This window comes from Tachysurus vachellii, chromosome 17 (assembly GCF_030014155.1).
Source record: "Tachysurus vachellii isolate PV-2020 chromosome 17, HZAU_Pvac_v1, whole genome shotgun sequence".
NCBI classification, from domain to species: domain Eukaryota; kingdom Metazoa; phylum Chordata; class Actinopteri; order Siluriformes; family Bagridae; genus Tachysurus; species Tachysurus vachellii.
In genome coordinates this window covers 6,264,601-6,278,330 of record NC_083476.1, presented here as the reverse complement: position 1 = coordinate 6,278,330, position 13,730 = coordinate 6,264,601, and the positions used below count along the sequence as shown (strand labels likewise).

Genomic DNA, 13,730 nt, shown 5'->3' with positions numbered 1-13,730 from the left:
TGATTACAGACCTGTCTGTATCTCTCTTTATCAGATACATGTGACTCAGCTTGCCATAGTCAGGACTAAAAGAACACTTTGCTCTTGTAGTTCTATCAGCAGTATGTGTGGTGTGTGTACTTTGTTTAAGGTACGAAGACATCTCTGCAGTGTCAGCTATGGTTAAATTCAAGCAGTTAGTCCGGATTAAATAATAAAAGAACTCACTGAGTGCTGTTTACACACAACCACACTTTGCCTTCAAACTTCAAATATTTATGTTGTGTTTTTGCAACACAACCGAGACCATTTTCATCATCGATAGGCCTTCTAACATCTTTTCTTTAAAACTTGCAATTACATCTCATTAATAACTCATTTAGTTATCTTACCATGATTTTATAACTCATTATATTTACATTGTTCTGTGTATTACAATTTGTATCCGTTTGCTGTGAAAATAAGTCTTATATAAATGCTTTATTAAGTACATCTTTTTGCAATCAAGGCATTCGACTAAAGCTTATGTACCGTCAGCGAAAGCCTGTCTAAGCATGTTGAAACAGGCCAAAAAAAACAAAAAACTCTTTTTCTTGTTTTCCCAAAACCTTGCTGAGGTTATGTAGGATACAACCAGGTTTCTAATGAATCTACATAGCTGTTTTTAACTGCTGAATTACAATTCACTTTAATCTGCTTTAGTACTGTCCAAGATCTTTGTCATCCCAATGCACAAACAATACAAGTGAGATTTTACCATCCCATGCTTCTTTTGTTCATTGCTGAGCTAAATAGTATTTACGATTTCATACAGCTTTCTTTTCTTTGTCGGGATTTTGGTGGTGTACGTAGCTAGTGCTGTTGTTTCAGCAGGCTTTTTCTGTGTGTTGTTTTATGTTCGAAACATAATGTAGAGCATTGTTCGTTTGTTTAGGTTTTAGAGTTGTCTAAAAAACAGACATGGAAAAGCCTCGTTCTCTTTCGCTATGCTTTGTGTATGTCAGGTATTGTAGATTGCACTCTAAATCCATCCAACAAAAGGGAATGTGGAAATAAAAGCACGACACTCTTTTGTTTTTGGTTTAGGTGATAAACTGCCAAAAAAGGACAAAGAAAACATGAAAAAACAAAAGGAAATCAAAGAAATCAACATTTTTTTTGTGTAAATTCACAAGTGGAGTCTATTTTACATGGTGCGGACATCGCAAATGGATCAATAGATGAGAAAAAAGGGTGCAGACGAGCAAACCAACCCCCAATCCTTCCCCCAATAAAATAAGAAAAAAAATTGGATTGTGCGCTGGCAAACTGCACACAGTGAATGAGAGGATACGATTTGAGCTCTAATGCCATCCTTATGCGTCTTTTAGTACTTCTCGCCATAGGGCTTGGCACCAACAATGCTGTCACCGTGCCAAGAAAAAACACCGCAGTGGCTGCTGCATTTCAGGGACTGAGGTTTCTCACAAACAAACATGGTCACAAATACACAAATTGCGCTGTGACTTTGATTCGTCACTTTCTGTTTTCAATATTGCAGAAGTAAAATTATTATGTCTAGCAAAATTCAAATCCATACATCCATACCTAATGATCTAAACACTGAGTGCCACCCAGATAGAAACTCAGGTGTTTTGAATATTGTATAGCTGTGTGTGTGTGTGTCTGGGTGGGTGTTTGTGTGTAGGTGTGTGTGTTTGTGTTTGTTAATATGAGCATACATGTACTATATTTACATGTACTATACTATACTATGTTACCTACCTTTGTTTAGTGGCTAAGTTGAACGTCAGGGCTTTGTGTGTGTGTGTGTGTGTGTGTGTGTGTGTGTGTGTTTTTTGTTTTTTTATTGATTTGTGGCATGGTAGAAGGTGTAGGGAGGGTTTAATGGGGAGCTGTTTCACGTCAGGACGCCTGCCTAGAATGTAATCAAGCGCATTCAAAAGAACTTAACAAGTGCACAGCTCTCGAACATCCTCGGCTGAATTTTAATTTGTTGCATCTCAAGCAGCTATTGCCTATCAATCGGTTTGCTCCAAAAAATTATAGAAAGAAAGAAAAGTACAGAGCAGCACTTCCAATTAGAGAAGAAATGCCAGTAAAGGGGCATCAGTGTTGCCAATAAAGTGGTTTTATTATTTGACAGTTTTGATAATTTTGTTATTTGAAGTGTGACTTTTATGACTTGCTCTATGATTTGGCCATTATACTTGTGTGTGTGTGTGTGTGTGTGTGTTTGATATTTTTTTAATCACCACTTTGCATAACCTTGGGTACTGGATATATTCCCATTGACATCATGGAAACCATTGTATTATTAACAATGATCCATGTCTGTCCAGTTTGGTTTATCGGCACACACACACACACACACACACACACACACACACACACACACACGTCTCTCTCTGTTTTGCTCTCTTTATACAACACTTCCGTTAGCACCATCAGTCATCAGATTTATCCATATACACACACCTATTGAACTGCATAACTAATATCCTTTTTAATTGATTGGTGTTTGTTCAGTAAAATATTTATTTATTTGTTTGTTTGTTTATTTATTTATTTATTTACAAACCCTTTCTGTCTGTCATGGGTTTGCTTTTTTGGATCCATTAAGCATTGCTTCATGAAGAAAAATCAATTTAAAGCTTAATCAGAACTGGAACAGACTAACAAGGTCTTTAACCGTATCAACCTCATCTCCCTTAAAAATAAACAAATAAATGAATAAACCTTCTTTTGTTTGTTTGTTTGTTTGTTTGTTTTAATTCTATCAAACAAGTAAAATAACTAACAAATAAATAAAAAAACAGAATGAATGGATTTATACATTTTGTGAATTTTTAAAAGTTCCTTTAATTCTGAACTTGGCATGAAAATACACCACATTAAGCCCAATGCCCAACCCGAAACCCCCCGACCCTGACCAATCAGGACTCTCTCAGTTCGCTAGCATGCCAAGTTCACTTCATCACTCGCTCTTTCGGGAGTTGCCAACACGTTTTGGCTCGTCTTTTTCAAAGAAAAAAAGGGTGGTGGTGGAAATGGAAAAATAGCTACCTTGCCTTTTCCCTCTGCAAATATCTACACGTAAACCATTTTGTCAGAAGTGCCAACTATCTGAAATGGCCTTAAACATCGATGTTCTGTGGATGTGAGAATTTATTTACTAGAGAAGTCAGAAATAATTAAAATATTTGCAACACACCTTTCTTTCACCTATCTCTCTCTCTCTCTCGCTCTCTCGGTCTCTCTTTCTCTCTCTCTCGCTCTCTCGGTCTCTCTTTCTCTCTCTCTCTTTCTCTCTCTCTCTCTCTGCCTCTCTCTCTCTTTCTCGCTCTCTATGTATATATCTCTCTCTATCTCTCTCCTCTCTCTCTCTCTCTCTCTCTCTCTCTCTCTCTCTCTCTCTCTATCTCTCTCTCTCTGTTTCCATCTCTCTGTTCCTCCGTCTGTCTCTCAGAACAAAGACGAAAATCCGCCATGCTGTTTGCCTCAAGTCACTTCCTGTGATGTAAAGGCTTTTCGATACACTGAATGTGACACGGCTGTTATTTTTTAATCAATCACCACTTAAGATGTCTGAGCCATCCACCCACACGCGCTCTTTGCTTATTTATTTTTCAACAAGTTTGGCTGTGGGGGGAAAAAGAAACAAACAAAAAAAACTTTACAGATGCCTTAGACATTTTTTCATTAATTTATTTAATTTTTTTGTTTCTTCTTTGATTTGGTTTTAATTAGTAATTAGTATGAATATGCTTCCTATACGACGGCTGTTTGAAGCATCGGCTTGCCAGTTGGCAAAAGGCTGATGCGCATGGGATTAACTAATTTTTACACAACAAAATTCTGGGCGTTTCTTGGCATTTGAAATGTTAATGTAAACTCTGTGTTTGTGCTCATATTAAGTATAACGTTGTCCTAATTATTATTATTAACAGTATTATTTAATTTTTTTAGTTTTCTACTACAAATATAATATGTAATATCTAAGATAAACATCATAGAGGGATGTCAAGTTCTTAAAAAGTGTGTGTGTGTGTGAGTGAATGAGTGAGTGAGTGAGTGAGTGAAAAATCAATCAAATGCATTCATTTTTATTTCCAATTTTTGAATTTCACCGAGGCAAATGCAGAGTGAACCATGCATTAATTATTAAGCAGGATTAAAAGGGGAGGATGTTGGAGTTGTTCCATATTTTTCATCAACACAGGGGGATAGAGAGGGAGAGAGAGAGAGAGAGAGAGAGAGAGAGAGAGGAAACATGGATTTTTAAGTGATTGCATTCTGCTGTCCTTTTTGTGCTCACAATTTAAAATACAAAGAAGTGTATGTAACTTTTAAGTTTGATAAAGTTTTGTGTGCTTTGCATTGAGAAAGGCTTATTATTGCCAGTGTATGTCAGTAAATACTGAAAATTCGCATTAAAATAAAGCATTATTTATTATATTGTTATTAACATGGGTTTCATAGCATGAGGATAAATAAATTAGAATAGTTTCTCTTCAATTCTTTTGCAGTTGAGCTTTTGTTCTCTATGTAGATTGCTTGAGTCATGGTCTTCTCTGACAGCCCATAGTGAAGTGCAGATTGTGTGTGTGTGTGTGTGTGTGTTTGTGTTCACAAAATTATTCTACTCTTTACACAGTCTATAAGATATTATTCCTAAAACATTTCCCCTCCCCACACACAAATATACACTCACTCACTCACACTCTCTCTCTCTCACACACACACACTACACCCGAAGTCTGGCACTGTTTAAGTTCTGGCTGGTCGAGGAGTGTGTGAAAGACGATTATGAATGGCACCTTCAGAGGGACTGATAAGGTGCCATTTCCGTGTTAATTCTGCCTCCTCGATCTCAGCTTGGCACAAAAGCAGCAGAACATCTCGCTACCGTGGATCCCCTCTAGCCATAATTACACATCTCAGAGACCATTCAGGCTGATTTCCACCCTAAATTTGGTGACTTGAGCATCGCATTTTGCATATAAAATTCTGTACACACCTGGATAAATATGATAAAGCAGTGAAATATCAAATAAACTTGACTTTTGTCAACACGAGTTATTAAAGCTGTCAAATGGAGGATAGAAACAAGCAGAAACACAACTTGTTTTCTCCATGTCAGCAGTTTTAGGAAAACGTATTACATCCATGGCTGAATATAACGCATGCTAATGACAGAGATCATCTGTAGCTGGCTGCCAAGACCGGTGTACAGGGGTTTTGTGTGTTTTTCTGCCTTCTTTGTCATTTTCTTATAGAATAATTTATTACAGTATTACTAAAAGAGGCACTGGCAATTCACCGCCTTCAAGAGTAAGGACTGAGAATAATCTGAATGGTCTAAAATACTGATTTACCTGTGACTAATCCTCTCATTTGTGGGATTTTATGTAATAAGAGGTTGTCGTTCGTCTCCCTAAAACGCCCTCATAGGGAAAATTCTGTTTGACTGTGAGAAGATGGCAGATTTTCCTTTTAGCACTGCACGTCAAGCAAATATGCGAATGCAAAAATAATTTATATCGTTACAAAAGTGATTTGTAATAAGATGTTCTGGAGCTGAGAAGATAATGATATAGGATTATTTTCCTTTTACATAACTACTGTCTCTGAAACTACTTTTAACTGAAACGTCCACATGGGAAGATTGCGTTGATTCGGATCTGATGCTACTTCAGCCAGTAAATTATTTCTACATTTTAAATAAGTTTTTTCTTTTTATACTTTATTTATTGTGTTGTACTATGTTTAGTTCTATATTATTTTTTTTACGATTTGGTGTTTTATGATTCAGTGATCTATTATTCTGTAACGTATAAATAATATTTACAACGTATTATAAATAATAAAATATTTATTTATTAATTAAAATAAATACATTTTGTTTGTTTGCTTGCTTGATGTATGCATTTTCTGCAGGGTTTGAAAGGTTGAGTATTTATATTTCTCATACAATACGTAGCCTCCAAAATGTAAACTTCTCACTTCCAAACAAGAGACTGTGAAGATTAAACAGAGATTGCGCTTGCAACTAAGAGTAATAAGAATATAGTTAATCAGTATAAAAGAATAAGGAATATTCAAAGTGGACAAAGTAGAGACAGTCGACAATAACACATGTTCATAAAACTATACCCATGAACATAAAGGGTACTTTAGTGGGCAAAGACGGTACAACATCTTTTCCTATACAAATTCAGTGCTGTATTTGGTCCTGACCTCAGAGTGTCTGGCTGTAATCCAAGGGCAGTATTGTAAATTTGAATGCAGCATGTGTTCATATATAATTAGGTGCCTCCACTGAGGGACTTTGACAAAGCTTAGTGTATGCTTGTGTGTGTGTGTGTCTGTGTGAAATGTTGTGTTTCCCAGCTGCAGGTGTTAAATCACTTACTAATGACTCTCTCTCTTTCTCTCTAAACAGGTAAAACAGAAAGAGCATCGTACTCGTACAGTCGTGACTCAAACCTACACGGGTGCCATCAGGTACGAGTCCCTTTTCATTCTCCAAAAACGCTCCTGTCTTTCTGCTTCCATTCTTTATTCTTCTGTGCCGAATTCCTGCACTGTGCTGCACTGTTTTACTGCTTCAGAACAGGATCAGCATGGTGTCCGTCTCTCTTCCTGTTTATTTTCCAGTAGCTTCTTACTGTATATATCCAAAAACCCTAATGCTGTCAGTGCTCATACTGTTAGTTGCTGTTGTAGTTGGGGAGAAATTTATCTACTCACCATTTTACTTATAGCAGTCAATGAATATGAATGAATAAATAAATAACATTCATTTATTGTAATACATCCACATCCACCTAATGTTCATATATGGATAGACAGACAATGTGACCAGGAGTGATAATGATGAGTTAGTGAATTTTCTCTGTCTAGAAAAAAGGGGACAAATTTGGGGTCTTGTCACTTATGAAAAATTAGCTGGCTTTGAAATCAATCTTATTTTTTTGACAGCTGACAAGACAGAGCCATCAGAGAGAGCATGTGATTGAGTTTGAGAGAGTGTATGTATGAGTGTGAGTGAGAGAAAGAGCGAGAGAAGGACATCCTTTTAAAGCTTTTGTAAAACTTTCTTATCCACACTTTATTGCTTATTTAAGTCTCAGTCCACGCTCCCTGTCCGAAATGATATTTTCCCCTCTTTCCAAAATGAATATAAATCCCTGTCACAAAAGTTGCCTTTTATTGCTCAATATAGCCCTGGTTTGATTTACAGTGTTCAGTTCAGCAGAGTTTTGAGCAGGAGATGCATTATTTCAGCATTGCAGTGAATAATGAAAGCATCCCACATGCACCTGCTAAAGCTTGAGATTTGGGATATAGCCAAATCTCTCAAATGTCCAAACTGTATAATAATTTGTTTGTTTTTTTTTTAAATCTGTGGCTGAAGAAATCCTTGAAAGACATAGAAAGACAGTCAGTGACAATATTACTGTGTTCCTCTATTGTTTAGACTGGACACACTTTACCAAGAACTCATTAGTTTGCATCATGTACTGTGCACTACGGGCCGTATTCAGAGATGACGTACATACTCATCGCGTGGAGTTACTTCTGAAATTGTATCCATTGATATTCAGACATTGGATGTAACTGAGGAGGAATTGCTTCTATTGAAGTTTCAATTAAAACGAGCTCTTATGAGCTTCAATCTTTGACCAATTTTTTGGAGCACAATATATTTAAACTACTTTTTTGGATGCTTATTATCATGTTTGCCATATTCTTGTCCACTTATTATATTATTGTTTTATTGCTTAAACTATAAACTATATTACACTGTATTTGACGTAGCCTGCATTTTCCATCCCAGAATTTTCATTGCATTTCAAGTAAAGTGCTTGCATTTAAAGCAGGTTGTTTGGACAAAAACATTTTAGACACCTACACTCTGAGAAAATCAGAGGCAGTCTCAGAGGTATGGTCTACACACAGGTGATGTTATACCCAGAGAGTCGATAAAGAAGCAGCTGCTTAACCACCTTCTGAATACGAGAGCGGTTCATTTCCTGCATAAATATTGCTGTAACATTTGAACTTGTGTCGCAAACTGAATTCTGTTCTTATACTAAATGTATTATTTAAAATCACATTCTGTGATACAGAGACATTTTTAGTGTTTCGAACACACTTGGAGGAACGTGCTGTTTGCTCTCTTCTACATACATGAGCTCACAGACACGTGTGAATGTTTTGTGTCACTTTGATTGACAACAGAGTGAGAGCATGCCTCCCTCACATCCGTGATTTGCTCCCATTTTCAGGATCCAGACTCATGATCTACTGATGATAGGGTTTTAAATGTTATTTTGAAGTTGCACTACTCTTGAGCCCTACATTGATTAATGTTTATGGGTTTATATAACTGAGTCTACGTCCACATTAATCTGGATAAATCTGAAGATGCATCTTTTTATTTTCCTTTTGGCCTTCCATTCACACTGAGACAAATGGAGCTTTTAGAAAACACTGTACCTAGAGGATACATTTGAAAAAACAAAAATAAGAAAATGGACATATTCAAAAACCGTAATGTATTATGTTCATTGACATTTTGGTCAATTGGGCATGAAAAGGTAATGCATCTTCTTGCATCTGTGAACAAGTGTAAAACTATACGCACATGCACGCACGCGCACACACACACACACACACACACACACACACACACACACACACACACACAGCATGACAAATCTGAACATATTCTTTTACATTGGGTTTCAAGGTCATGGGGTAATGAGCAAGCTGTTAACAGCATTTAAGATTAAAAGCAGATTCAGATTTATTTTTTAATGCACTCCTTGTACATTCCACTGTATTGAGACAGTTTTGGGGTGTGTGAATATACACACACCGACTTAGCTGCTTTAGTGATGTGAAATCTTCTGAATAAAGCCGTCGAATCGTCTGCTTTGGTTTCGTTCCCAAAACGCTCGCTTGTGTTAAACAGGCGATTTGACAGTGTTTGAGACTTTACTTCATATTTAGTGTTTGTGTTACAGCAGTTCCACTTGAGATGTTTACCGGGTTATTTTTGGCTGTGAAAAAGAGGCAATTCACACTTTTTCCCCCTCTTTCCTGTCTTCCTTTTCTTTCGTTTTTTCCTTCTTTCACGGGTGGTGATTTGCTGAGATGCTTATCACTCCTCTCCTCCATTTGGCTGCTTGTCTTTCAGAGTTTTCGTCTCCCTGTTGCATGTTAACGTGTTAATTGCCCCTTGTTAAGGGCTCCCTTTTAAAAAGGCCCGTGTGTGTGTGTGTGTGTGTGTGAGAGAGAGAGAGAGAGAGAGAGAGATGTGGCTAAAAGCTACCGTTCTCTTTTTTCACCTGTCGTTTCTTCTCATCCAGATCCTATTCCATTGCTAACATTCCACAAGGTGATGAGAGCCACAAATCAATGTGAGGGCTCTTAGGCAGTGCTCTTTTTCTCCTTTCCACACACAGACACACACAGACACACACAGACACACACACTTTTCTCACACTCTCTTAAATTGCCAGTTGTGATCAAGATTGGGCTATTCACAACAGAACAACCTATCAATGTTCTTATTTTCTAAGGAAAAAACGGAAACATAGACACCATTAAAGGGTAGATAAACACACACATGCACACACACATGCTCTGATGAGTTGATGAGAAAAAGTGGCACATACATTGGCATCCTACACTGGCACAGTGTGAAAGGAGGCAAATTTGCGACAACGGTGCAAATGATTCTGTCTGTTTTATACTAGAAGGTGTTTGATCGTTGTCGTCGGAGCATGTGGGCAGGTGTGTGATGCATCCACATTCAGTGCATTCAGGTGTCTTTCAGGCTGATGCTGTGTGCATATGATAATTAGCATGTTAGGGTGTTGTGAAATGTTTGGATACTAATGGTGGGTGTGTGGGTGTGGGTGGATTTTTTTGATGCACATGTGGATATATATCATTAGGATGATTACACGCCCCAAAGTATTTTGAGACAGAAATGTTGTGACCTTCACAGGCAGGGTTGTGAAGTTATTTATTTCACTTTGAAGCTTAGAGATTTCCACACAGAGGATAAACGCTAAGGACAACAACACTGTGGGATTAAAGCATACATGAAAAAATACCTACAGTAGATTATATGGCCAAACGTTGTACACGTGACCATCAGACCTATATGTGCTTTTTAAACATCCCATTGGTCTCTAAAGGTCTCTTTTCCTTTAAGAGCTATATGGCATTGCAAGTGTTACAATTCATTCAGTGGGGTTGAGGTCAACTCAACAATCTGAAAACATAACAAATTCATGTGTGGACTTTTATTATTATTATTATTATTATTATTATTATTATTATAGTGCTAAGTAAATGTTTAATGTTGAACCATACATTCTAATCATTTTAAGTTCTCGTCAGAGGAAATCTGCCCTCTTACACATTCATGATGCACAGATGCTCAAAAAGTGTTAACATCACTGTCATCTATAGGGAAAAAAGAGTATGTCCTGCCTCTGCCCCAGAGAGCAAAGGTTTCGCTCCTTTGACTCTCGGATACGGGCGTTCTGTTAGTTTTCTGTTGTGTGTATTTATTTTCCTTCAAATGCTTTTTTGTCCTGTTACTGGGACACCACAATTCTCCCAGTCTAGAAGATTTTTCAGTTTTGCAAAAAAAGTTAAAGCATTATTTCTGACTGTTTCACAACTCTAACACCGGACACTCTGCTTAAAAAATCTGTTAATTCAGTAAATGTTTAGGTTTATGTTATGTGATGTGTTCACTGTACCACATGTGAGTACACACTTCTGCACAGGGCGTCTTTTTAGAGACAGATTAGTTGCATGCCAGGCAACTTTCAGCGCAGTTGATTGTGAAAATATGTCTTTCTTATGTTTAATGCCTTTCCAGTGATTATGTGGCCTAAAACCTTCTAGCATCTTCAGCCTGAAGCTAAAGAATCTGAATGTCAATAGTAATGTGAAACTTCTAGTCATTTACTTCTTACATAGACGTAGCAGCTGCTCTCTCTCCCTCTCTCTCTCTCTCTCTCTCTCTCTCTCTCTCTCTCTCTACTCCCTCTCTTGCTCTCTCTATCTCTTGCTCTCTCTCTTTATCTCTCTCTTTCTCTCTCTCTCTCCCTTGTGTGCTCTCTCTCTCTCTCTCTCTCTCTCTCTCTCTCTCTCTCTCTCTCTCATGTGCTCTCTCTCTTGCATGCTCTCTCTCTCTCTCTCTCTCTCTCTCTCTCTCTCGTGCTCTCTCTCCCTCTTTCACGCTCTCGTGTCCAAACATGTGGGTAATATGACGGTAGTGTTCATGTGCAACAGCTGTGTTTTTTCCCTCCTTTTTTAAATCTACAGTATGGCCTCCCCAGAGGCTGCCTGTAATAATTTAGACACATCTGCCATTGCTAATAGACAGGTTATTTTATTTTATTATCAACCATCTCAAGCAGTTTTCTCAGGGCACGTTTGCATTATTTAAATTCATTGTTCATTAGGCATTAGAACTTTTTTACACCACATTCCATGTTTCGATTGCAGTCACAAGGTCGTTTTGTGAAAATGTAGCTAAACAGCAATCTGTAACTCTTTCATGCAGTTTTGTTGTACTTGAGACATGACATGATTCTATATGGTTGCGTATGATTGTTTTGCGATGTTGAGCTGCTTTGCTGCAGGGCATAAAATAAAAAAGAAAAGTGTGAATACAGGCTGGTCCGGATCTGGAGTGGAGAGGTCATTAAAACCATGCCATTGAGAGGGAAAGACAGAGGATATAAAGAGGCTGGGTTTTTCCCGTTCAGATGTGTTCAGATCAAACAGCACATTAGCAGTTAGCATGCCACAGCAGCTGCTAGTGGATAAAGAGCAGGTCCGATCTGTCAAGAATCTGCTTTAGTGAGCCTGACACCTTCACTCACACATGCACACACACACTTTGCCTTGTTCACACACACATGAATGCAGTGTTTGTATTTCTGTCTTTTCTTTTCTCCTTTCTTCTAGCACTGGAGTCATCAGCATCAAAGCTTGCTGTCTTTTATTTGTCATCAAGATGTAGTTTCTGTGTGTGTGTTTATGTGTGTATCAGTTTGGGGGCAGGGTAAATCAGCACTACTGGCAATTTTATAAAGTTTACATATATCTCCTTCTCTCTCTCTTTCTCTCTCTCTCTCTATCTCTCTCTCTCTCTCTCTCTCACACACACACACACACACACGTCTGTCTGTCTGTCTGTCTGTCTATCTATCTATCTATCTATCTAAGGAACCCATATTGTGTAGTGAATTCGAAGAATGAAGGTCTGTTCTGTTCTCTGTGTGTGTGTGTGTGTGTGTGTGTCTGTGTGTGTGTGTGTGTGTGTGTGTGTGTGTGGGAGGGTCAGTGGGAGAGCTGTCTGTGGTCATTAAGTAGCAGTTTGATCACTGTACATTGGACAGGGAGTGAACTTCAGTGAGGCACACTGCATTCATCCTGAAGTGGCTTAGCAGCAGTTTAAAGGCAAGAGCGTTTGTGCATGCGTGTGCCTTGTCGTTCGGGTGTTCCTTAAACCCTTCCTTTGGGACTCAATTCCCTACAGAGGGAGCTGACAGACTGCGATGGGAAACTTTGCTGTAACACACACACACGCACAGACACACACACGCACACAGGAATTCACTTATAAAACTCTCATTTGTACGTTATGTTGTCATCCAAGTTACAAAAGTAAAGAGGTGCTGATGTTTCGAATGGAATAGTTCATTAATATATAGATATTAGGTTTAGAAAAACATTCAGTATTTTATTTTATTTTGCTGTGACTGAGGCTGTAAGCAACGTGTTTAACCAGTCAGCAACTCAGGAGTAGAAGCTCCACTACAATCCATCCTGATTTGCTGACTAGAATCAGGAACAGGTTTTTGGAAATATGGTGTAGCAGGAAACAATCAAATCTCACAGTTTTCTGGCATAGTGTTTGGTATAGAAACACGCATATTAATTCACCATTCACACAAACTCACCCACATGTTCACCTGCTCATTACCCACTCTCTCATTCATATAGACATTCTCTTCTTTCCTCCACTTCACTACCTAACTAGCTCCATTTTTGGCTTTTCAGCTTTGTCTCTGTCTATGTTTCTTCCTCTTATCCCAACACACTGTTTACATTTTTGTTTGTTGCACTTTTGTAATTATGCTAATGTCTTTTCCATTTTTTGTAATCATCATTTGGTGGCCAAGTAGGCATTGTGCTCCACTGTTATTAACGCTGAGTGTTAATCCTTCATGCCGCTTCAGGTGTTCCCCATTTATCTTTGTTAATATTTTCTCCTGGATGCCAGCTGGGTACTACAGTGCCAGGTCTGAAATCAGCGAGCATGGAATTGTTGAAATTGATGCCCTAGATGCCCAACTTTGACCATGGGAGTGCTCTGCACATCCTTCAATTATTTATTTATTTTCCTGTGTAGTTGCCACGACGACGTCGCCGGGCTTGAGAAAAGTGTCTCTGAGACGAGACGAGACGCTTTTGTTTTAGCCAAAGCCCCCTTCACCCTTACTAAAAAAAGCTCCTTAACTACGTACCCTGGAGGGAGGGAAGGGGGCCAGTGACTTTATTTAAGACAAGGCCTCTTTTGTTTTAACATGTGAAAGATGGGGGGCGGGGTTGGGAACTCCTGTGGCCCTTAATTGGCCCATTTAATGGTGTTTTGCATGTGAATGGTGGCCTAGCGGAGCATCACTAAAGTCTGTTGTGTCTAA

At 38.3% G+C, this 13,730-nt stretch overlaps 1 protein-coding gene across 7 annotated transcripts in view; it reads left to right on the top strand.

Moving 5' to 3' along the window:
- Nucleotides 1–13,730, top strand: part of LOC132859745 (transcription factor 4-like) — a 132,802-nt gene that overhangs the window by 62,859 nt on the left and 56,213 nt on the right. For all 7 annotated transcript variants that reach the window (XM_060890643.1, XM_060890644.1, XM_060890641.1 and 4 more), the window contains one exon: nt 6,425–6,486. In XM_060890643.1, coding sequence (XP_060746626.1) covers nt 6,425–6,486 — 62 coding nt within the window. The remainder of the gene's footprint in view (nt 1–6,424; nt 6,487–13,730) is intronic.